The sequence below is a fragment of the Miniopterus schreibersii genome (assembly GCF_964146895.1).
Source record: "Miniopterus schreibersii genome assembly, chromosome: 18".
Classification (NCBI taxonomy): domain Eukaryota; kingdom Metazoa; phylum Chordata; class Mammalia; order Chiroptera; family Miniopteridae; genus Miniopterus; species Miniopterus schreibersii.
In genome coordinates this window covers 37,822,497-37,846,603 of record NC_138121.1, presented here as the reverse complement: position 1 = coordinate 37,846,603, position 24,107 = coordinate 37,822,497, and the positions used below count along the sequence as shown (strand labels likewise).

Here is a 24,107-nt window from a genome sequence, read left to right as displayed (position 1 = left end):
ATCTTTTTAAAAAAATTTTTAAGTGGGAAATGTTTATTCATACCGCCTGGCATGGAGTGGGCTGTATGATGCGTAAACTTCTGAATTGCTTAGTGACACTTGGGTGTTTCTCTGATTGTCTGAATGGTATTGGAGCCGGATTCTGCCTATGACTCTCAACCTCTGGTGACTCCACAGTTGTTTACGGATAGTTTCTGCCTCCAGTTTTACTTTCTGCACGTTTTCAAGCACAGTATTGAATTGTTATAGCTATAAAAATTAGCTACCTCCTAGTCTGCAGCAGCCGTTTGGAATGGAACATGGCACGTGATAGAATTGCACTCTAAAGATTGGTAACAGAAATAGATCACTTCTGACCATGCCCACCCACTCTGCATTCATGATGAAACCCAGTTATCCCTGAAATCCACATTCGAACATTGACACACTGCTCTTAAGAACCTTTGAATTCTCCATCATGGTCTGCGTCTGGCATTTTCTAATGCAGAACAATGCAGAATACAACTCGAATACTTATTGTCTAGCTACTCACAGTTTTTGGTTCATCTGAAAGTCCCCTGTCCAGAGGGGCATGTTGCTTTGGTTAGAAATGGAAATCAAGTCCGTATTTTAAACAGCAGTGTAATTAATACAATCTATAGTTGTGGTAGTGAACTGAACATGATTGCTTATTTGAATAAGGCCTACTTAGTTTTTACATTATTGCAGCTAAGAGATAACCTTCCTGAGTGTTATACATGCTAACTGAATCTTAATTATCTTAACTTAAATCTTAAAAATCTTAATTTTCTTACCTAATTAAAGGCAGAAGAACTTTAAGCAAATTTCAAACAGAATCTCTCATTTCTAATTAGTCTTGAAACTATAAGTATAATCAGAATCCCAATTATATTGAGGACATTCATTGAAATTTATACTTTAAAACAATAGGATTCCAAAAAAGCAAACATTTCACTAGGAACTGAGGTTCTAGAATGATTATTTTAGTAGTGCTTTAAAATAAAACAATATTTATATAAAACAGCTTATCATGAAAATGCTGAGAGAAAAAATTTTAAACCATTTTTATAAACTTGAGAGTAATACTCATCTTTCACTTAGGTATTTGAAAGACTTTAAATGTTTTAAATCTGTAAAACCTTATGAAAATCACAAGCATGTATACAGTCTGAATGTGATTTTATCCAATTACAAAGCTGTAGAAATAAATTCAGGGTGAAATGAAGGTCATGCTCGTTGCCCTTGCTTCCTGTTCGGTGCTCTGTCTCATCACCTGGCTAATTTATTGACAAAGCAGACAGGAGAGGAGGACTGACCCGTGAGAGCTGGCGCCGGAGAGCGAAGCCTGTGGCTGAGCAGCGGTGCACGTCGGAGCGATGGTGCACATACAGTCTCCATAGTGTTTTGTTGGACAAATAAGTGAAGAATCATATATATTCAGAGTCTACAGCTTTTGCTCAATTGGCTATATTCTGTTTTTTATTTTCTGCAGTAAATTAAAGTAACATTTTTATTTGTTAAAAACTTAGATTGCATATATTAAGAAAATAAATTTCAAGAAATACAGTACTTACTAAAATCACAGGCTCAAACTAAATAGCAACAAGGGTAGGTACGTATGCACTATCTATTTGGGTTACATATTTAAGTGTGCCAGGTGGTTCAGAACATTAGTGGGTGTGGAGGTACCAACTCGAGTGGAAAGGATGAAAATCCACGAGTGGCTTTTTAAAGGAGAGTAAATGTTATGCATTAAATGAAAACCTCTTTCAACAAAGACTCTCTTATCCGATGTCTAGGTACCGTTTCTGATCACATCGAGAGAGTCTATAGAAAAGCTGGCAGCAAAAAGCTTTGGTTTGTATAAGTGTCCTTGTCATTGTGTTTTATTTTGTGTGTTTTCATAGTCAAGAGCCTGAAGATAATGGACCAGTCTCAAAGGTGTTGTTCATCCTAATTTTCACTTTCCAACCCTGAGGACGTGGCACCATGACTGCTACATCCTGGTGTGTCGTGCTCTCCCAAGATACTAAACATATCTGGGGATAAAGACCCTAGGAACAGAGCCTGGTGATCGTTTGTGGGAGTGGCAGGCTGGTGACCTTGCCCTGCCTTGTCCCAGCAAGTGCTTTAGGCTCCACCTTGTGTTCAGGAAACCTGCCCTGTGGAAGGTCCCATTTCATCACAAGCACAGAATACACTCACGGGCAGTTCTCGCACCACATAGACGGAATAGGTCCCAGGGACGGTAGTGGCTTCATGAAAATGACCAATACGCTCTGCAGCGGTAGACTCTTCCAGGGGTTGAAACACAAACTAGGTAAGTTGAAGTAAAGCAGTTTAAGTTCGCAGCGGGGTGGCATGCCTCAGTGCGTGGCCCTCTTCATTCTGAAGCAGTTCTAACAGTCTTACTGGCAGGATCTAATTAGAAGTAAGAGTGTATATATGTATTTTTTGGTGACCCATTATTTTCTAATTTTGAAAAAAACAAGTCTCAAGACATGGAAGAAACTCCTTCATCTGAGTGAGTCTCGGGTTTCTAATTTCTAAAATCAGAGTATTGATAAACAGCCTCTCAGCAGCACTCCAGCTCTATGAGTATAGTGACTATACCCTTCCAACCCAGAAGGAATGATGTAATGGCCCTGTGGTTGAGTCTCAGCTTTCACCGTGAATCCCCAGCACAGTGAGGCGTGCAGGCTCATAGATGTGGCTTCACAGCCAGCGCAGGTCCCCTGTGGTCCATGATCTTCCTTTGGCTAAGCAAACCTGGGTCGTGCTTTATGTGTCATACTTGCATTTTAGATAAATCATTGACCAGCAAACATTGATGGTGCTATTATGTTTAAAAGAACAAACTCACAAAACTTGTATTTACTGTATTTTCCCTTTCATGGCTTTGCACTGACACACCCAGGTTGGCGGTTCGCTCCGGGGCTGCATTTACCCAGAAATTTTCCTCCTCCATAGCCCCTCACATTACCACCTTACTGGTTCACGGGAAGCAGGTAACACGCAGCAGCGCTGGAGCTGCCTGAGCTGTGGCTTCCTTGCATCGAGGTGGAGTGTGCCCGGCGTGGGGGTGGGGGCTTTTCTAAAGTAGAAGAGTCTGTTTCACTAACTGCACCAGTTATTGACTTAACTTTTACTATTGCATCAATGTTGAGATTGAGGAATAGAAATGCTTTTTATAGGTCAGCTTTCATGATATCCTGAAATACAAGGAAATAGTTTTAAACCTACATTTTAATTTTTTTTCATCTAAAAGTTCCACATCAGTTTTTACTTTTGAGGGAGAAAAAAGTCTTATGTATTGCATGTGCTGGGCTTAAAAAAAATCTGTTCTCCTTATAGTCTAAGACTTTTTCAGAAATGTAAAAACAGCTGTGTGAATTCCTCCTCCAACACGCTGGCTTTCTCCAGAAAAAATGCTGGTATTTCATTGTCACACTTTCCAAAACTGAGCAGAGTGAGCCTTGTAACCCGGGATTTGGTTACCGAGGCACCAAAAGAAACATGATTAAGAATGGCTGTAGGAATAGATGACATGAACCAGGAGGAGATGACATGACAGCTTTAGTCATGAATTTTAATGCAAAACCAGAATTCTCACTGAATTCCTCCTCCTGCCCGCTCCCCATCAGAGGCACAGGCAGGCTCCCACCTTCCTTGTGAAGTTGATAACGGTACAGATGTCTCTGTGGCCGAGGTGAGGTCGAGGGACCCTCCCTAGTCCTGCAGGGTCAGCCTGCTGTCTGGGAAATGTCAACATTTAGGTCCAATGTCTTGGGTTCAATGTTTCCTCCAAATTATTATATGAAGAACTAGTTGTGCATATTTCTAAGTTTCCCTCTCGGGGCCCCTGTCACTCGTCATCTGTCAGATTTGTGAACCTCTAGCCTGCTCTTTTCTTGCCCCCAGGTCGGTGGTGCGCCACGCAGCAAGCCTTTTAAGTAAAGTAGTGGACAGCCTGGCCCCATCCATTACTAATGTGTTAGTGCAGGGCAAGCAGGTAAGTGTCCCATCTCCAGACTTGCACTCAGTCACAGTCACAACAGCTCCTGGGTAGGACCCTTGCTTTTAAATATGACACCCTCAGTGTCCTAGGCCTCCACAACCACATTCTCAGTACCTCGGGCATGTCTACAGAGGATCCTTCCCCAAGCAGCACCTCGTCTCGGAGATGCAGTTGCCAAACAGAACCTCCCTTTTCCCGCTACCTTACAGCTGTTGTTTCAACCCCTGCATTGACTCGAAATCGGTGAAGATACTAGCCCAGAAAAGGGAATACCTCCTGGCGCTGCAGACAGGTTAGGCTGGGGGCGCCAAGTAGGCAGATAGCAAAGGTCTGTCTCCCTTCTCCTTCATGTGAGACTCTCCCCCGTTCAGGATGCCCTGATCCTTGGCCCTCTGGGCCACCTCTCCCCCTCCCCCTCCACCCGTCTAGCTCCTGTCTGCTGCTCCTCCAGCCATCTCTGGTTAGCAGTCCCGCTCTTGGTCCTCGTGACAGGCCTGTGACCCTCTCACAAGCTGCCCTAGGCCCCAGTTATTGAAACATGTCTCTTTCGGGGGGAGGGGGGATGAGCCCTGGAGGTCAGGGCCCACGGCCTGTTCCACACTGTCCCAGGGTGCCAGCCTGGGCCCAGCTCGAGTGGGCACTGGTGGCCATGGGCTGCACTGAGCTGTGCATGTGCTTATGGGAGTGGGATGTGGCTGCTCAGCTTCTGTTATGTTTTCTCTACGCTCTGATTACCTGGCTGAACCCTCGTTTGGTTGGAATGAAAACCTGCTTGCCCTTTCTCTTCCTGGGGAGTATGTGTGCTTGATTGTCGGCTCTTGAACATTAACCCAGGGACAGGGTGAGCTTGAAAGTTATGAAGGGCCTTAACCTTCTTTAATGATATCAACCCATTGCTCCTATTCCAGGGCTCTTAGCTTATTATAATTGATGTTATTTCATCCTGATAGCCAGCTGTTGAAATGTTAGAACTAGCAATTTTATCCTGTAACATTTAACAACAATGAAAAAATTGTTGTAACCTGGATGGGTGACTCTTGAGCATTGTCCCGAACACCAGAAAATGTGCAGGTTCGATCCTGGTCAGGGCACATACTTAGGTTGTGGGCTCAGTCCCCAGTTGGGATGCGTGCAGGAGGCAACCAGTGGATGTTTCTCTCTCTCTCTGCCTCTCTCCCTTCCTCTGTCTTTCTCCCTTTCTCTCAAATCAATTTAAAAAAATGATTGTAAAGAAAATCAATTTAAAGAAAACTCCTGAAAAGAAGTTAAATCACTTTCCACATGTTATTTTTTCTGTTTTCTCCAAATTATTAAGAGGTAGAATTTTCATCCCCATTTGTCAGGTAAACAGACAAGGTACAGGAAGTAACTCATCCATGTCTTCCTCGCTGCAGTGCTCACCTCCAGCCCAAGTCCTGTGCTATCACCCTGCCCTGAGCCCATCTGAAGGGAAGTAAACAGGCTCTGGGAAGATGTTTTCCTTGGGTTTATCCCTGAACTATATCTGAAAATACAGTTAATTTCTCTACACCTGAGCATATGAGAAGGTTTTGGAGATCTTTGAGGTCGCTGGCACCTGACCTTTGGGGAGAAAGTGGGTCATGTCCACTTGACATGCTATCTAAAGGTGGCCTGTGGGTCATGTCCACTCTGCACGCTGTCTAGAGGTCACCTGCAGCCTGTGATCTGAGACCCTGTCCTGAGGCTGTGGCTGGACCGCTGCCCGTCAGACCAGCACGTCTCCCAGGGAAACATTCCTGTACACAGTTGCATCAGGGGCATGAGGCCCGTTCACTGACTGCATCTCACCCCTGTACAGTAAAGAAGTGAGGGTGGAGCGTCCAAAGTTTGCATCTGCTCATCTCTGAAAACTGAAGCAGTATTTCTGCAAAGCACGGTCTGGTCACCTCGAGCTCTCTGGGATGAAATAGGCTTTAGTCGCCGTTGCTTCTGGAGGCCCCTCTGTGCCTTCTGTTTATTCTCTCCTTCACTCACTGACTTAGTAAACATAATCGCACATGGACTAACTGGTCAGTACCACTCGTGATGCAATAAACTAGAATTTCTCAATTTTCATCCATCACAAAATTGAAGCAAAAGGCCCCATGTTCTGCTCTCCCCTCATCCCTCGGACATAAGGGCCCCTCATATTCTGCTCTCCCCTCACCCCTGCATATACAAGGGCCCCCCGTGTTCTGCTTTCCTCTCACCCCACAGATACAAGGGCCCACACTGTGCTCTCCCTGCCTCTCTAATGGTGCTGGACAGAGGGAGGGAGGGCACGAGGAGGAAGGAGGCCTGCAGACCTTCGGGGTGCACACCGCCGAGGACGGAGCGCACAGACCAGAGATTCCTCTTGCCACTTTCTGCTCACAGCACTTTCTGCTTTGAGTTTTCGTTGCTGCCCCCTCTGTGCTTTCCTGTTGCCCGCCTGTGGGCAGCCACATTGACTTCCCTCCGCGGGGGTGAGAGACACCAGCAAGTGTTTTAGAGTTCACTAGTCATGCCGGCATAACCTTGAAAAGGCGCCAGTGTTGTTGAAGAGCAAGCACGAGAAACTAGAAAAGGAGTGAGACGTCCTACCAGATGTTAAGTGTATAGACTGCAGGAAGGTGAAACTATTCAATGTGTCCTGGTTTCTCTGGGGACTCTCTAGTGCTACAGTCATTCGGAATAATTCTCTCTTAATAGTTATTTATATTCCTTCCCCGCTTTTAGCCACTCACCTTCACTCCCCGAACTGGGGCCTTTACCTGCACTCAGATTTCAGTCCAGACTCTGAACCATAGGAACCCCGGTGGGAATCATGCTGTCAAAGCCATTTTCATAAAAAGCGGGAGCAGTTATTCCACCTAATTCCCTAGCTCCTGTAGAGTAATTTCAGCCTGCCAGTCATCTCGAGCCCTGAGTTTTTTCTTTTACCTTTTAGTAGGTAGGAGATTTTTATAATAAAATTCCACCTCTCATAGGTAACTCTGGGTGCCTTTGGACACGAGGAAGAGGTGATCTCGAACCCTTTGTCTCCGAGAGTGATCAAGAACATCATCTACTACAAGTGCAACACCCATGACGAGAGGGAGGCAGTCATTCAGCAGGAGCTGGTCATCCACATCGGCTGGATCATCTCCAACAGCCCCGAGCTGTTCAGTGGCATGCTGAAGATCCGCGTGGGGTGAGTCAAGCACCGTGTGTTTGCGTGAAGTCTGCATCATCCTCCATCAGACTGGGCCTCTGGGCGAGGGCTGCCCTGGGCCTGGTGGGTGTTTAGAAGGTACACCTTGCCCCGGCCAGTGTGCTCAATGGTTAGAGTTTTGACCTGGCATCGAATAGTCTCTGGTTCGGTTCTGGTCAAGGGCATGCACCTGGGCTGCAGATTCGATCCCCACCCTGGTCTGGGGCACATGGGAGGCAACCAATCGAAGTGTGTCTCTCACATCAATGCCCCCCCCCACTCTCTCTAAAAATCAATGGAAAAAGTGTCATCAGGTGAGGATTAACCAAAAAAGAAGGTGCACTGTTCCCCTGAGTCATAGAGGCAACATCTGGTTGTGAAGAAATGAACACCAGTGGCCTGAAAGGGTCCTGCTATGATGTAACTCCCATGTGAGACAGTGAAGTGACTCTCCTTCAGTCAGTCAAACTCCAGGGATTAAAACAGCTACATCCTGTGAAAAAAAACCCAAGAACATTAAGCACAATTCTTATAACAACTCCTGTAAATAAAAAGGAAAAGCCTTAAGAGCAGAGTGATTTTCAGTAAATATTCTGCTTGTATCCATTCTCAACCAAAGTTGAAATTTTTAAAAAATATATTTTTATTGATTTCAGAGAGAAGAGAGAGAGAGAGAGAAAGAGAGAGAGAGAAACATCAATGCTAAGAGAGTCACTGCCTCCTGCATGCCCCCCACTGGGGATCAAGCCCGCAACCCGGGCATGTGCCCTGACTGGGAATTGAACCATGGTCTCTTGGATCCTAGGTCAATGCTCAACCTCTGAGCCATGCTGGCTGGGCCAAAGTTGGATTTTTAGTCATGCAATCCTAAGTGCGCTGTGTGGAAGAGAAATTAAAAGTTAGGCTTTGGTGGTCTTGAATCTTCTTAAAAATTTTGTGAGCAGGTGGAGAGGCAGGTGGACTGGGCTATTGGCATGAGCAGAACTGGTCAGTGACCTGGGGTAATGACTCCACCTCTCCAGCTTCACTTTCATAACAGCCTTATAACAGTGGCTTTATGGGACAGGAAATGATTGGTGTTTAAAAAGCCTATCACAACCTAACAGTATAAATGTCACTTTTCTCTTTTTAAATATATTTTTGATTGCAAGCGTATCACGTGAATATGTTCTAATGGTAAGAGAGTCTAATGATAGCTGAGCATACGGAGTAACCTAATGCGGGGCCTTTGGGGGAGGTCCTCAAGGGTTTGGGAAGCACACGGAGTCTGTCGGGCACAGATGTGTGTGACGGGTGAGCTTGCTCGCTGTGTAATCAGATCCTCAGCATCTTCACTATTTCTTTTCTCCTTGATCCTCGATTGCTAATCAAAGTCTTAAAATTTTCTTATTATGATTATGGATTTGTCAGTTCCTCTTTGCATGTTTATCATTTTCCTTTATACATTTTAAAGCGTCGTTTTTTGTCCATGTTACTTTATAGCTTTTCAGCACATCTTCCTTTGTGTCATTTATTACTTTTCACTTGAATTCTTTAAATTTTTTAACTTCAAGCACCTACAGTAGTGTAGGGAATGGTATGGTAAAGCCCTGTGTGTCTGCGCTGTCACCAGCTTCAGCGCTGTCATCGCGAGGCCAGTCTATTTCATTCATACCCCATCTACTGCGCATCCACCCACCACCCGCACTCCCCTCTGCATTGAAAGCAAATTGTCATGTCATTTAACTTGTAAATACTTCATATGTCTCTAAGAGTTAAGGACGTTTTAAAACTATAACCACAATTACCATTACAATGCAGAAACAGCAACAGAATTTCCCCGTCTGATCTTACTGCCGGCCTGTTTTGCCCTCCCTGCCGTTGTTAGCCTGGTGTGTGGCTGTCCACGCCTTTACCTTCAGGGCTCTGTTTTCATTTTGTATAGATTTTTTATATTCAGTATTTGTGCTGGATTTATTTTTAATCCAATCTGAGATCATCTTTTAATAGCAATATATATTTCACATTTGTGCCATTTAAAAAACATTTTTCCTTCTCCTGCTTTCTGTGTGCCATGCTTCCTTCACTTTTCCCTCTTCATTACTATTGGACTGAGCTCCCTTTCATTTCTTAGTTTTAATTTTGCACATGAGCATTAAGCACTTAATGAAAAACAATTACCTATTTTTTCCTTTGAAAAATTACATATAGAAAACCCAGTTGCTTAGGTCCTGGCCAGGTAGCATAGTTGGTTAGAGCATCGTCCTGATATGCCAAGGTTTCGGGTTCGATGCCGGGTCAGCGCACATGCAAGAATCAACCAATGATGCATCAATAAGTGGAGCGGCAAATCGATGATGTTTCTCTCTCTCTCTCTCCTTCCCTCCTTCCCTCTCTTCCTCGCTCCCTCTCTCTGAAAAATGAGTGTTCCTTTCCAATATTTAGAGACATTCTGAATCAGCTATAAGAACTTTGAATCATACCCTGATTTGTTTTGTCTCTGCTTAGATATTTTCAACCCCAACCCTTCACTACATATGAGGATACAGAGATTGGTCTTTCTTGTGAGTTGTCCCTAAATGAAAGAAATGTGATTCTCCACCTCCATACAGGGTAGGAAAGGGACACTATTGTCACACTCCAGGGATTCTGAGGCTGGCTGAGCAGTGTCGGTTACAACTCTCCCAGAGCACATTTTTTCTAACAACTGTTTTATTCGGGGAGCCTCTCTCGGTGATACCCATCCCCGCAGAGGTTTCAAAAAAGCCTAGAGTCAAAGCTAACACTTGCCCGGGGCTTTTCACTACTGCATTGTTGGTAGTTTCTCCTTAATGCTTATTCAGTATTTGGGGCTAACTTATGTTTCCTCAAAAATCCAATGGAATTTCTTTTTGTGAATTCAAATCTGACCTGAAGCTTTTTCTCTTTCTGGGAATGAAGTATGTTTAGTTTATTCTTGCCTGGCCAGCGTGGCTCAGTGGTTGAGCATCAACCCATGAACCAGGAAATCACGGTTTGATTCCCGGTCAGGGCATATGCTGGGGTTGTGGCTCGATCCCCGGGGCGTGCAGGGGCAGCTAATCAATGACTCTCATCATTGATGTTTCTATCTCTCACTCCCTCTCTCTGAAATCAATAAAGACATATTTAAAAATATATACATATTTAAAAATAAATTCCTTCCTTTCTGTATCTGAAACTCTATGTGTGTTCAGTGCATTTCATGAGAAATCATATCCCCTTTTTTCCTTCAACTGTGTCACCCCAAATAAAAGTGCTAGGACAGCAGCATGTGGCTCAGTTTTTAACCACAGCAGAAAACTTCCCAATGAAGACATTTGCCAGGAAACTAATTATTCAGTCCCAAAGCTCACCCTGGACTTGATGCTGGTCCCACATTCCCACTGTGAGGATTCAGCACCCTGCCCAACTCCTGATGCATACTCTTCTCTCATGTGGGGCTCACAGGTCAGCTCTAAACATGAGGACATTTTCAATTGTAATGACAGGGACAAATCTCATTTAAAAAAAAATAAGGAGTCATTTGTCTAAGAAATTTAAATCTGCTAAAGATGGGACTAAGTCTTATCTTCCTGTTGGTACCAGTCTAGCTCACAGGGGATGCTCAATAAAATGTGATAGGTTATTTAATATATAGGTTTTAAACAGGCCCAGGGAGCTCACTTTGAGCTAGTGTTAGGGTTTTAAGAAAAGCAAGAGATAGCATGTCTCTACTCCTTGGAACCCTGTCTCTACTGCAGGGGTGTCGGAGCATTGCAGCTCCCTGTCTGTGGCTGGGTAGTGCCCTGTGAATGGAAAGACGTTTCTGTATCTTTCTAATAGATATTTCATTGTACTTCATCCTTAGTAAGTTTTACGCAGGCCTCAGTTCCTTGAGTGAATGGCTTCCTGGCCTGAAGTTTACTGACAGCAACAAACACGTTTCTTTTTTTTTTTAATCCTCACTCGAGGATATTTTGTCCATTGCTTTTCAGAGAGAGCAGAAGGGAGAGAGAGAGAGAAAAAGAGAGAGAGAGACAGAGAGAGAGAGACGTGGATGTGAGAGAGACACATTGATTGGTTGCCTCCTGCACACGCCCTGACTAGAGCTGGGGATGGGCCTGCAACCAAGGTACGTGCCCAGAATCACCTCGCTAACCAGTGAGGCAGACCCGCCAGGGCAACACACATATTTCTTTACAGAATTTCCCTTCAGTGAATTTCAGTTTGCTTAAAATTGATGAGAAATTACAAAGTCCTTGACTGTCAAATTTCTTATAAAATGTTGAATTTGTTGTTCTTCTAATCCACCCCTTTGTGGATTATGGTGATTGCAACAGGATTTTACACAGATCCAGAGGCTAGGAATTTGTAGATACATTCTTTTTTTATTCACCTTCCTTATAAGTTAATTAAAGCATTTCAGGCTCATTCATACCTGACTTTTTACTACTGTTGTTCCTCTTTTTTAAAATGTTGATTACGATTAAAGAGATTGATAACTTGGTTGCTTTTAACACCATACTTCTCCTGAAATGCCAAAATTCACAGAGCTGGATGGACATAAGAAATGAGAACATTTGTGTTCGTCATGAGACCTCTTACCCAGAATTCCCCTGTACCGTGTACACTTTTATCTCTGTTTAGCCTTTCTCTCTCAGGTGTTGGGGATTTTAAATTTATTCACATCACCCACTGCCTTGATTGCTAACCCAGTGGCACATGTTTCCATTCTCTCTTCCCAAGGCTAACCCTGCCAATGCAGTTTCCTCAGCTATACCGCTGTCAGGCGCCCCGTGAGCAAATCCACCTGCTCGTGGGAATGGTATTCTAGTCTGATAATGATTTGATTTGCTGCCCTATTATTGATTTGTGCTCCGGCTTTTATGTTGAGATAGATCAAGTTCCTGACAGGCCATTACTGTAAAGACCTGCAATGCGCAGCGCTCTGCTCCGGGCCTGTCAGTCAGCTGCCTGGCAGAGCCCTGCGGACGTGCAGTACAGCTGAGCCCTCTCCCCACACTGCCAGTGCACCCTCCCTGCGCAGTTAGCTTGTCTACCGACGCCCACTGCTGCATCTGTGATCACAGCCAGGGCCTAGACACTGGCCCACAGGTGCCAGACTGGCATCGTGTGTGCAGCAAAGGAAGGGGAGAGAAGTGCAGCCCTGAGGTCGCTGGCATGGTTTGATGCTCCTCAGAGGCCTTTGCTTTTGACATGGGATGTGAGAGAAGGGAGGGAGATGATGGAGCTCTCCTGCCCGTGTCCTCCCCTCTGTTATGATTAGATCGGTGAGTGGGTGAGCCCTTGGGCTCCAGGTACCAGACAGGAAGCTCAGTCTGCCTATGACATTGTCCCCCTTCCTGTGCCCATCTGAATCAGGCGCGAAGTCCCCACTCTGAGCCTCCCGTCTCCTATGGGAAGGCTTGGGGAAGTGCTTGCAGTTGTCCTTCCACTTGTTAATAGCAACCTGGGAAAATACTTCTCAGCTCTTAAAATAGCTTCAAATTGGTTATTTAAAAATTGTTTCTGGCTGTAAATCAGTGCATTCTTTTTTGCCGTTGTTGTTAATCCTCACCTGAGGATATTTTTTCCATTGATTTTTTAGAGAGACTGGAAGAGAGGGAGGGGAGGAGAGACAGAGAAAGAGAAATTGATGTGAGAGAGATATGTACTATGTGCCCTTGATCGGGAATCAAACCTGAGACCCTTCAGTCTGAGGGCCGACGCTCTAACCACTGAACCACACTGGCCAGGGTCATCAGTGCATTCTTGATGCATTTTTTTGTTGTTGTTTTTGTTGTTGTTGTTGTTTTTCAGAAAATATCAGCCATTCTGGTTTACCAGGGATATCAGATCTCCATACACTTTATATTTCCCTGCTTGACTGGCGCATGCTGGAAAGAAAATGACCTATATACACACAATGTGCTTACTAACCTCACAGTGAGGTTAGTAAGCACAGTTTTTTAAGAGGATGAGGTCATTCCCAGGCCTGTACAGGAATGAGTCCTCTCCCCACACCTTTCCCACAGTACTGAGGATTCACTGTCCTCAAGGTAATCCTTCATCCTTTGGGAAGGTTGGTCTGGTCAGTTGAGTTATCTGCCACTTTCCCATTTGCTATTGGAAGTCGAGCGTGGTCCTGGTTCTTTGGACAGACTGAATGTATGAGGATCTGGTCCAAGGATAACCGTCACGCTTTTTGCCTTTCGCATTTCTTGCTCTCTCTCCCTACTTTGCATTAAGTGCTTTTAGGTTGGAGTTGTCAATCAGGAATGAGGGTGTGAGGTCAGGCCCCCTGCACAGGAATCAGTGCCCTCTCCTGTTGGTAGTTTTAACAATGGACTACAGGCTTTGATTTTCCTGTTAGTCAGGAATTTACTAAGTCTCTGACCGCTACGTAGTAGTTTCTGTATAAGGCTATTTTGCTGTTTTTATTTTAGTCTTTTGAAGAATTCCCTGCCACAAAGATTAGCTTGCCCGGTATTTTTAAATGAATAAATGTATTTCAGTCCTCTGACAGATAAGTTATGTTCATTATGTTCAAATGAATGAAAACCAGCCCCTGCTTCCCTTGGTGGCTGTGGACACAGTGTTTTCTATCATCTGCTCACAGAACTGCTGAGATTTTTGTGAACAGAAGGAAGAAGCCTGAGGGGAAATGTTTAGATCTCCAACTAGCTTTGCTTATGGTGCCGAAGATATTAAAAGGTAAATGCGATACACTATGTTTAGTTCTAATAACTCAAATTTTGCAAGACTTAAAAAAGAATTTAAAAAATAAAGAAATTTCTTGTTTTAGAAGAGGGCACCTCCTGGAGTTAATGGGGTGGCACTCACTCTGGTAGCTCCCAGGCTTGAAAGAAAATCAGATTATCTTCTTCCAACCTGAGTCTAAAGAGTCAAATGGAATTGCCAACATTTTTATGATTCTATAATTTCAAATACCTCTTATCACACATTGTCTACTTCGTTCCTCAAAATAATTTCTTGAAGTGAGCTGAATACGCACTATTCCCATTTGAAAAAGAACTTGCCAGTGGGCACAGTGGGTAGATGACAGATTGGCGTTCAAGTCTGTCTATATTGTTTATGAAATTTTTAGAAGTTTAATAACGAGGATTTGGCAGATGACCATTTGTCCATTAATTAAATGGTATAAGCAGCTGTTAGTAATTTATGTTTGCGTGTTTGTTTCATCTCTCTCTGTAGTATTTATAAGGCAACCCAGGTCTTTTCCCTTTTATCCCTCAATATCGTAGTAAGTATATGTCTCTAAAAAAGGACATTTCCTTAAAAATCACAATACTTTATCACACTCAACAAAATTAGTAGTAATTCCTTAATATCACCTGATGCCCAATTCTTACTCAGATTTCTCTGGTTGTCCCAAGAATTACTTTAAAAAAATCAGGATCACTTTTCACTAGACCTGCACCCCAACCCCACTTCTCTTCATGCCATCGGCTGTGGAGGCGACCTAAAGGCGACCATTAGGTGTTTAATGTGATGTTCTTTCTATCGTAGTAAGCTGCCACAAACGTAAACTTTTAATGTTAGCTCACGAAATAAATAAAATAATAAATAGAAGACAATGCTGTCTCACCTGTAAAATTAAAAATAAACTTTTTTATTTAAAGAGAGGTAATGGGGCTGTTTGTTGTAACTGCAGTGTAACAGCTAATTTCATAGGCAACTTCAACATTAAAGCATCCAAAGTAACTGTATCCTTGTGACTTTTATGCCCATTTAACTTGTTGATGACATGTAGTTGTGTACTGTTTTTTAAAATTATCTTCCATCCTTGTGTACCCCTTATGCCACTGGCTCAGTGTACCCCTTATGCCACTAGCTCAGTGTACCCTTATGCCACTGGCTCAGTGTACCCTTATGCCACTGGCTCAGTGTACCCCTTATGCCACTAGCTCAGTGTACCCTTATGCCACTGGCTCAGTGTACCCCTTATGCCACTAGCTCAGTGTACCCTTATGCCACTGGCTCAGTGTACCCCTTATGCCACTAGCTCAGTGTACCCTTATGCCACTGGCTCAGTGTACCCCTTATGCCATTAGCTTAGTGTACCCCTTATGCCACTGGCTCAGTGTACCCCTTATGCCACTAGCTCAGTGTACCCCTTATGCCACTGGTTCAGTGTACCCCTTATGCCACTGGCTCAGTGTACCCCTTATGCCACTGGCTCAGTGTTCTGCGACATATTCTCAGTTCACTGACAGACCAGGAAATCCCTGACTTCTGGAAATGGCAAGAACAAGCACAGAAGGGAAGGTGGGGAAAAAGCTGAGTGTTGCTTCAGCTGAGCGCAGTGAGATTGGGACAGTCACTGAGCAGGGACACCTTGCCTTGTGGCCCATGGCCTGGCCTAGCAGGAAGGGCGATGTGCCTGGCTGATGTCGCCATGGCCCGGCTGGGAAGACTTCACAGTCTTCTTACCGTCTCTTCCACTGAGCCACACTAGCATCAACCCGTAACAACACATCACCGTGGTTCTGAAAACCAGCCTAGACGGAAAGGATTTGAATCTTCATTATTTCCACCCAACGTTTTCATCTCTGCACCTGCAGTAGCCTTGTGGGTTGGCTTTCAAAGAAGCATATCAAGAGAAAGATAATTGCATATTTGGGTGTAGTAACTTAGCCACTTTAAATCTTTGCTGTGTAACTAGATGGTTCTTCTTAGGGTTTGGCTGGTGACTAGGGCTGTGAAAGAATTTGCAACTAAAAGAAGAGATGCAGAGAGGAAGTTTATTTTACTTTCCAAGATTGGAAAGGGCCAAATACTGCTAGTCAATACAGGGCAAGAAACAAAAGGGCGGCCTGCTCTTTTAAGCAGGTGCTGTTGCTAGGTGAAGGGTTTGTGCTGTGTTGAAGTTGAGCAGATACCAGGGGCTGCCTTGAAAAGTTACAGTTTGTTTGCTTTCCAGGAGACAGTCCAGCAGATTTCCTAGGGAGGTAACTTATTAGTATTCTTCCCAAGCCTGTAAAACATGCTCAGAGCAAAAGTTATGAAGAGGTCAAGAGAAGCCTGTTTGAAGGGGAAGAGAGCGGACTTTCTACTAACTCGAGACTCCTTGGTGTGAATTATCCCTGAGCTGTGAAGACAGCAGGGAGGTGGGGATGCAACAATGTAGTCTTGAGAGTAGCTTATCTTGTCCTGCAGTTTGAACAGAGGAGCAAACAATCTTGGGGCTTAATTAGCAGGTGCTTCTCGTAAGTTGTGGGAGGCCACAGTGAAGAAAAGAAAGGTCTCCCCGTGGGCCTGGCTCCACCACCTGCATCTGGGAGACAGAGCAGCCTGAGTGAAGGAAGGCCCATTCTGCTCAGCTGCTCAGCTGCACTCCCTGTCTGTTATTCAGTGCTCGCCCAGGAGTGAGGGATAAACCGTAGGAGTCCACCATGTAAAGCTAACTCCTTGGCTCTTCCTAATGGTGTGTGGAGCGCCAGTTCCCTAAGGCATGGTATCATTCCAGAGTTTTCTTTGTTTTGCAAAGCTAGTTTATCTGAGTTCTTTCCTCAGAATACGGTAAATGAACAAAAAGATGAAACTCTAAAAATACTTATTAAAAGCTTCTCAGATTAAAAAATAAAATTACTGCCCGGCCGGGCGTGGCTCAGCGGTTAAGCATCGACCTAGGATCCCGGCGATCAGGGTTCGATTCCCGGTCAGGGCACATGCCTGGGTTGCGGGCTGCAGCCGATCAATGACTCTCTCATCATTGATGTTTCCAGCTCTCTCTCTCCCTCCCCTTTCCTCTCTCTGAAATCAATAAAGATATATTTAAAATAAATTAAAATAAAATTACTTTAAAATAATGAAATATTTTGGGCATTTCCAGGCATATAACTACACCACCTTGGAAAAGGCCAGGCACTCAGTGTCCCATCAATTGTTGCCTACATGATCGTAATAAAGCTCTTTCTGTAATAGAAGTGGTTTCATGAACAGCATTTGAGTGTCTGTTAAAGAATAGATTCTTTAAGAGTAGGTACACGGACAGCATTTACATATCTATAATGAAGATCCTTCTGAGCTCTGTTGGTTAAAGCATATTCTCTCATACTAGATAAGTTATGACTGTCCCTGTTTCAAAGGTGCCTACTTATCCTGTGTCCCCCGGTCACCAAGGAGTGACTGCAAAGTAAAGGAAATGGGTGGAACATTGGCCCCCGGAAAAGGAGCGTTCATATCACAGCCCGACAGCCCCTTCCTAAGAACACGCCACTTTTGTCTGTTTTCTGTGTGCGTGTCTCTCGTGAGAAGAAAGTAGCAGTGTGACAGCTATTTGTGGAGTGTCCTGGGGTGCCCGGTGGGTGGGATCTCATTTGGCAAGACCCTGAGTTCTAACCCTGTTTCACATTTACTCCCTGACCTCGGCTGCAGGAGCAGCCTCACGTTCAAGACTCTGATCGTGTCACATAATCTCCATGGAGTCAGTCTCTCGGTGGCTCAGGACATTCCCCTGGCCTTTTCTGTACCCCCTTTGAGGGGTCGGCTTTCAGGGCACTGCTGGGAGAAGCCCAAGGCCACTCTTTCGATCCGCACTTCCCGCCTTTTTTCAGGTGGATCATACACGCCATGGAGTATGAGCTACAGATCCGGGGTGGGGACCAGCCCGCCGTAGACCTGTACCAGCTGTCCCCCAGTGCCGTCAAACAGCTCCTGCTGGACATTCTCCAGCCCCAGCAGAATGGACGGTAAGGTGCCCCTTTTCCCTGCAGGCCCTCTGGGCCTCCGGAACGCGTACTTGGTACACGTGTGGAGTAAGATGTTGATAAGGAGGAAAGTGCTGCGCAGGACAGGTGGGCAGTGCTGCAGACACTGATCAGAATAGCTGTCGTCAGTCGTCAGTTGGTATTGATTTGAATTTTATATACTTTTCAGGTGTAGTTTAAAAGGTTTCTTAATTTTTATTGTTCTGTGCGGAATATAACACCTCCTACCACCCTGTCAGTTCCCTTTCTGAACCTGGGCAGCGCCCACCACCTCCCCCCGACGTTTCCGCCTGAGCTGTGGCTTGGTGGTGCCGCCTGTCCTCTGTCTCCTCAGCTGACCGCTGACCCCTTCAGGCTAAACCCTGTCATAGGCTTGGCTTGTGCTGAGTTAGAAGCAAAGCAAGCACTCGTGGGTCGCATTGATTTGAAGAACTTTTTATGACAGAGAAAGCTTTAGTCTAACAATTTAAGCTGCTCCTATGTTTTTCAGTGAAGCTGCTTTGGGTATTAAAGTCATTTAATCACATGGTGAGGTTTTTAACCTTGTAACTTCATAGCCCATAATGTTTTGCCTGTTAAATTATTTAAAATCTAGGGATTTTCTCCTTTCCCTCAAGCTCGTTTTCTCTAGGAAATACTTAGTACCCTCTAGCACAGGCTCGAGTAGGCGTCGTTGGTGGATTCTGGCGTTCATTGCTCACCCTCCCAGCACAGTAAATCCACACTGAAGGCCTGGCTTCCCATCAGAACAGGCTTATTTACACTCTGAGGCACTTTCCTTTGGTTTGCAGATGTTGGCTGAACAGGCGTCAGATCAACGGGTCTTTGAACAGAACCCCTGCGGGGTTCTATGACCGCGTGTGGCAGATCCTGGAGCGCACGCCCGACGGCATCATTGTAGCAGGGAAGCATCTGCCACAGGTACAGCCCACCGCAGTCATCTCAGTGAAGGGGCTTCTGAAGGGACCTGAGAACAGAGGATCCTTTCCCCCCTGCACTGCAGGTGCCCTTCTGTGTACCCCCTCCTCTCGGATTGCTGCCTGGAGCCTTGAAGGGGGCGAAAGTGTGCAACAGAAATAGTGTTGGCAAAATAGCCATGTAAAACCAGGCTTTTGTATGGACTATAGAGGACACTAAAATTAAAAAATAAAAGCAACTCAGATTGGAAAGAAATACTTCCAGTCCCATCGATTAGACTTATTTTCTAGTGTTTCCTCCCTCAGGGATTGGCCGCCCCTCCTTCAAATACTCCTATGAAATGGACCGTTGCCAGTGTGTTGGGTTGTTTTGCATGTAGAGTACAGTAGATGGACCACACTGAATGGAGGGACAAGGGACGTTACACCGGGTGGAACAACTTCCCTGTCATTTGGTTGAAAGGGACATTCCCCCCTGGGTCCCCTTTTGGGTGGTGAGAAGATACACATTGTTCTGTGGCCATGATGAAGTTCACCGTAAGTCACCACTGCGCCCTGCTCGCAGTTCTGGCGACTCCGTCTGTTGCTGCCGCACGGACCTGACCCTCAGAGCCTCCTCCCATCCGCGCCCAGATTTCGGTTTGCACTTGAGTTTGTTTTCTGCTTTCATTTGCTTTGTGAAAAGCGAATGGAAGACTATGCAGTACTCTTGTTTTAATGAAATATGGAGGGTAGAGAAAATTCTTCTAGTTTTGCGCGTTTCTGTTTGCTTGCTTTCTGGCTACCAGTGTTGTCCTTACATGTATGCGTTTTTACGCTGCCCTCTCGGTAAGGACCTGCCACAGAAATGATGTAAACTCTGTAGCAGGTGACCTGCACATGGACATCTGACAGCCAGCCCAACTTCTTGTGTTAATTCTAAAAGCAGTGTACTCTGTGTGCTGCCCCGGTTCTTGGCTGAAGTGGTTTCCTAATATAGTCCCTTTCCCCTGAAGATGTTAGTATAGTGAAGATGGCTACTAAACACGGAGGGTTAATTTATCACAGCAGTTGGCTGGGTTAGCAGTTTGACATATAAAGCCCAGCCCTGGGGTGAAAGGCTCTCTGAAGTTGGTGAAAACTGAAACAGGCTCTCAATTAGCAAGTGAAATTCCTGGGGCAGGAGGGAGCCAGAGAGTCACAGTGCAGGCTGTGATGCTGAGTTTTTTCCTTCAGCAGCCAACCCTGTCCGACATGACCATGTATGAGATGAACTTCTCTCTCCTCGTGGAAGACATGCTGGGGAACATCGACCAGCCCAAGTACAGGCAGATCATTGTGGAGGTTTGTGTTCAGAAGGGTAGATGGCGGACTGAGTGCTTCCTGTCTGCTCCCTGAAAACCAGAGTCAGAGACCCTGGCCAGGGACAGGACTCCCACCCTCACTGACCCCTGAAAACCAGAGTGAGACACCCTGGGCAGGGACATGACTCCACTCTCACTGCTCCCTGAAAACTGGAGTGAGAGACCCAGGCCAGGGACAGGACTCCCACCCTCAGTGACCCGAATCCCTTGCACTTGAGTCCCGAGGAGGATGGCTGCCCTGACCCAAGTTCAGGCACATAAATAGCTCAGACATCTTCAGTCCTTCGGGTGAGAGGTGACTGTCCGACGGTCAGCTGCACACTCACCTCCACAGCAAGTGTGTTAGCCCCTGTGAAGAGCAGTCACCTTTCCTGTTGTCTATGTCCAGACTTTTCTGTCGCAGAAAAGCACGTGACCGCTGCCTAGGTTTTTACAGTTCAGAGCCTAGGTCAGGCGAACGGGGCTGCGAGGGTGAGTCCTTCCCTGTGTTGGTAGCCGCGCTGGCTGGTGCCAGCATACGGGACCCACTGTGCACGGAGAGTGGTTTCTTGTTGACCAGATGGAGGCCAGTCCCTTCGCAGAAGTTTTACTTCACAACAAGAAAGAAGCTGCGTGTCCTCACCCTTTAGAAAGAAGCTAAAGCTCACCCCAGGGTGTCCATGCCTGACCCTGGGCTTTTCCAGAAGTGTTCCCTGTGGCTCTTTTTAGGTTCTGTTTTGGAGGCATTTTAATGAAGGGGTCAGGGAGATTCCCAAACAGGAATTCCCGTCTTTTCCTGTTCTGTGCACAGAGCAGGAGCCACCACCACCATCAGAGTCTTTACCAAGCACCGAACGCTCAGACACAGGCGTTGTGTATAACAGCTTGTCATCCCAAACATTGTTTCTTGGGGTGAATGTTGGGATGGCCTGAACCACAACATGACACCTTAAAATAAAGACTGGCCAGATCGACTTATGTCAGAGCAGGTTGGAGTTAAGTGCGTTTTGAACACGACACCTCAGAAACCACTGTGGGTCACATTTCAACTCATTTTGGGTGCTGAGCTCCGAGCGACGGGACCGTGAGCCTCGGTCCACAGTCTCCACTGACTCGCCCACCTTCTCTGGCACTGCCTCCACCTCTTCCTGGGCAGCCTCCACTCCACCGGACACTGGCGTTGGTGTCTGGCCAACAAGGAGTGATGCCCAAAGGCAAGGACAGTTCAGATGCTTGGGGTGAATAAGGCATGACACTATAGACAGGACTGGGACAGGCACGTTCTAAGTCACTGGTTTCGTTTAATTACTGGGCAGCATTCTGTACAGCTGCAGCCACACAGTGAGGGACACGTGCCATTTCACAGGGGAGCATAGGCTCCTAGCTGGCAAGGTTCCGACGACCAGCCCAGACGACCCCAGCCCATAGCCGTGCAGAGCACACTGTGGACCACAGTACCACTCTCAGTCTGAGGAGGGCATGAAACACATCCAGACCCTCCCCCTCATGGCTCACTTAACTGGCTCTCCATGTCTGTCTCTCCTAGCTGCTGATGGTTGTATCCATCGTCCTGGAGAGAAACCCGGAGCTCGAGTTTCAGGACAAAGTCGACCTGGACAACCTGGTGAAAGAAGCCTTTCAGGAATTTCAAAAAGATCAGAGTCGCCTGAAGGAGGCTGGCAAACATGTACGTAGAGAAATAGCTTTCTATAGACTTTTTCTGGCATCTCAGTTCTTCAGAATATCCCTGATTGCGCATCATTTAACTGACAAAACAGATTTACAGAGTGCAAAGTGGAGTACTTGAGGGGTGGGGGAAAGAGTTTGACTTACTGGAGGAATTAATGTTACTTTTTAGTTAATTAGGAATCAATTCAACTATAAAGTTCTGACTAAAAAGAAATCTAGGGCCCTGGCCAGTGTGGTTTAGTGGGTAGAGCGTTGGCCTGCACATCAGAGGGTTGTGGGTTCAATTCCTGATCGAGGGCACATATTTTGGTTGCAGTTCAATCCCGGCCCCAGTCAGGCATGTGCAGGAGGCAACCAATCAATGTGTCTCTCTTGCTCTTTCTCCCTCCCTCCCTCCCTCCCTCTCTCTCTCTCTCTCTCTCTCTCTCTCTCTCTCTCTTTCTCTCTCTCTCTCTCTCCCTTCCTCCCACCCTCCCTTACACACTCTAAAAATACTCAAAAAAATATCCTTGGGTGAGGATTGACAAAAAAGAAAAGAAATCTAGGCAGAGTCAACAGTTAAATGTTTCTCAGAGAGGAGCCCTGGATTCCAAGAGGCTGTAAAATTCAACTCTGGGGAGGGGAGCGTGTGGACCAGGCTCCGTTGCTGCTGTGTGCTGCCTCCTCCAGGCTCCCTGTGTAATATTGTATGTTCCCCTGTAAAGAGGGTCCCTAAGGAAACAAGCATTATCAACAAAGAGAACAAGGGAAATGTCTGTCTGTGTTTTGTATGCGGACAAGATGCCCCAGGATAATGAAAGGAAAGCTCAGGAAGTTCCTACTTCCACGAGGAAATCTTCCTGTGAATTTACTTTCCCCAAGGCTGACACTGATTTTTTCTGTCAACTCTACCATTTTCCTTCCTAGGACGACATGACTGCCTTTTACAACACCCCCCCGCTGGGACAAAGAGGGACCTGCAGCTACCTGACAAAGGTAGTGATGAACCTGCTGCTGGCGGGAGAAGTCAGGCCAAGCACTGACGACCCATGTCTGGTGAGCTAGTGAGGGAGGTGGCGGAGGCTCTGTGGACACGCGCTTCCTAGAAGTGGGTTAAGTTTTGTGCTGGAGCTGAATCAAGGTGGCCACTAATGAGTGCACGGATCCCGTGGGGGGGCGCAGTTGCCTGCCTTTGACAGCTGTTGGCCCTCTTGCCTGCCATCACCCATCTAACGGTAGGAAATGCTCTCAGTCAAGTGCAAGAAGTTCTCGGGGTCATGCCACCTACAGCCACAGTCTTTACTGAGCGCTAGAAGTAGTTTACAGATTGGAAGTTCACCGCTGCATGTTTTGTGATCAAATAGCTCATCAAAATTGGCCATTGCTTCCCCACTCACTGCCATCGCAGTGCATCTGTGCACTGGGAACGCACAGCTGCTGCTGGAACCAGAACTGTTGTGTGGCGTTGTCATGCTCAACGACATTCAAATGCACCAGCGAAGCAAAACAAGCCTCTGACGTTCCTATTTTCAGAAACCGTGTTATTGGTAAAATTTTAGTATACAGAGCTACTGTACAAGTTTACCTTGTAAACGTGACGATGGTTTTGTGTTTGTCCTAAATAGGGGTTGGACTAAAATACATAAATCTGATAAAATATTTGTAATTTTTGTATTACAAATACTGATAATACCTGATCAAACATTTTCTTTGAGTTCTACTAAAAAGAGGACGTGTGTAAGATTATTTAGGAGTGTGAATGGTTAACCTACTTTGTATTAGTAAAAACAGAATTAAATGTTACCAAATTTTATTTCTGAATTAATGATATTCAGAACACATTCTTTGTTCTCATGTTCACAATACTGAGTTTGTTACCCAGAATATTTTTGTTTAATGATCTGGAGATGGGATGGAAGAGAATCTATGGTACATTACACATATTTTGCTAGTAAATTTCCTTAAGCAAACTTTAATAAAAACAGAAAGTAGATTAAACATTTAAATGTTATGAGTTTGTTTCCTTACTGAATGTTCCGGGGCAGCCATTAGTTTGAGTCCTGGCCCCGAGGACAGATTTTCCTGACCAGTCTTATAAGGGAATTTCACCTGAGAAGTCAGACTGGTCACATTAAACATGCAGCCTGTTGAAGGGTCTTGAAAGGATAAGAAATGAAGGACAAGTGGCTCCAGTAACAGTCAAATTGACATCAAATACATGGATGTGGGAGCAAACGGGAGAGCCTGGGGCCCGGCAGCGCTCACTGTTACCTTGGGCGCTGCTGAGGCCCAGCCTGG

At 45.6% G+C, this 24,107-nt stretch overlaps 1 protein-coding gene across 12 annotated transcripts in view; it reads left to right on the top strand.

Annotated features, from left to right (window-relative positions):
* Window positions 1-23,809, top strand: part of PHKB (phosphorylase kinase regulatory subunit beta) — a 102,995-nt gene extending 79,186 nt beyond the window's left edge. For 8 of the 12 annotated variants that reach the window (XM_081118054.1, XM_081118061.1, XM_081118056.1 and 5 more), the window contains 8 exons: window positions 1,800-1,857; window positions 3,922-4,012; window positions 6,988-7,190; window positions 17,750-17,884; window positions 18,694-18,823; window positions 20,035-20,142; window positions 21,688-21,828; window positions 22,737-23,809. In XM_081118054.1, coding sequence (XP_080974180.1) covers window positions 1,800-1,857; window positions 3,922-4,012; window positions 6,988-7,190; window positions 17,750-17,884; window positions 18,694-18,823; window positions 20,035-20,142; window positions 21,688-21,828; window positions 22,737-22,874 — 1,004 coding nt within the window. In that variant the 3' untranslated portion in view covers window positions 22,875-23,809. Of the gene's footprint in view, window positions 1-1,799; window positions 1,858-2,917; window positions 3,009-3,921; window positions 4,013-6,987; window positions 7,191-17,749; window positions 17,885-18,693; window positions 18,824-20,034; window positions 20,143-21,687; window positions 21,829-22,736 lie in introns of all 12 variants that reach the window. The other 4 variants (XM_081118058.1, XM_081118063.1, XM_081118057.1 and 1 more) reach the window with 2 other exon arrangements.
* The last annotated feature ends 298 nt before the right edge of the window (window positions 23,810-24,107 follow it).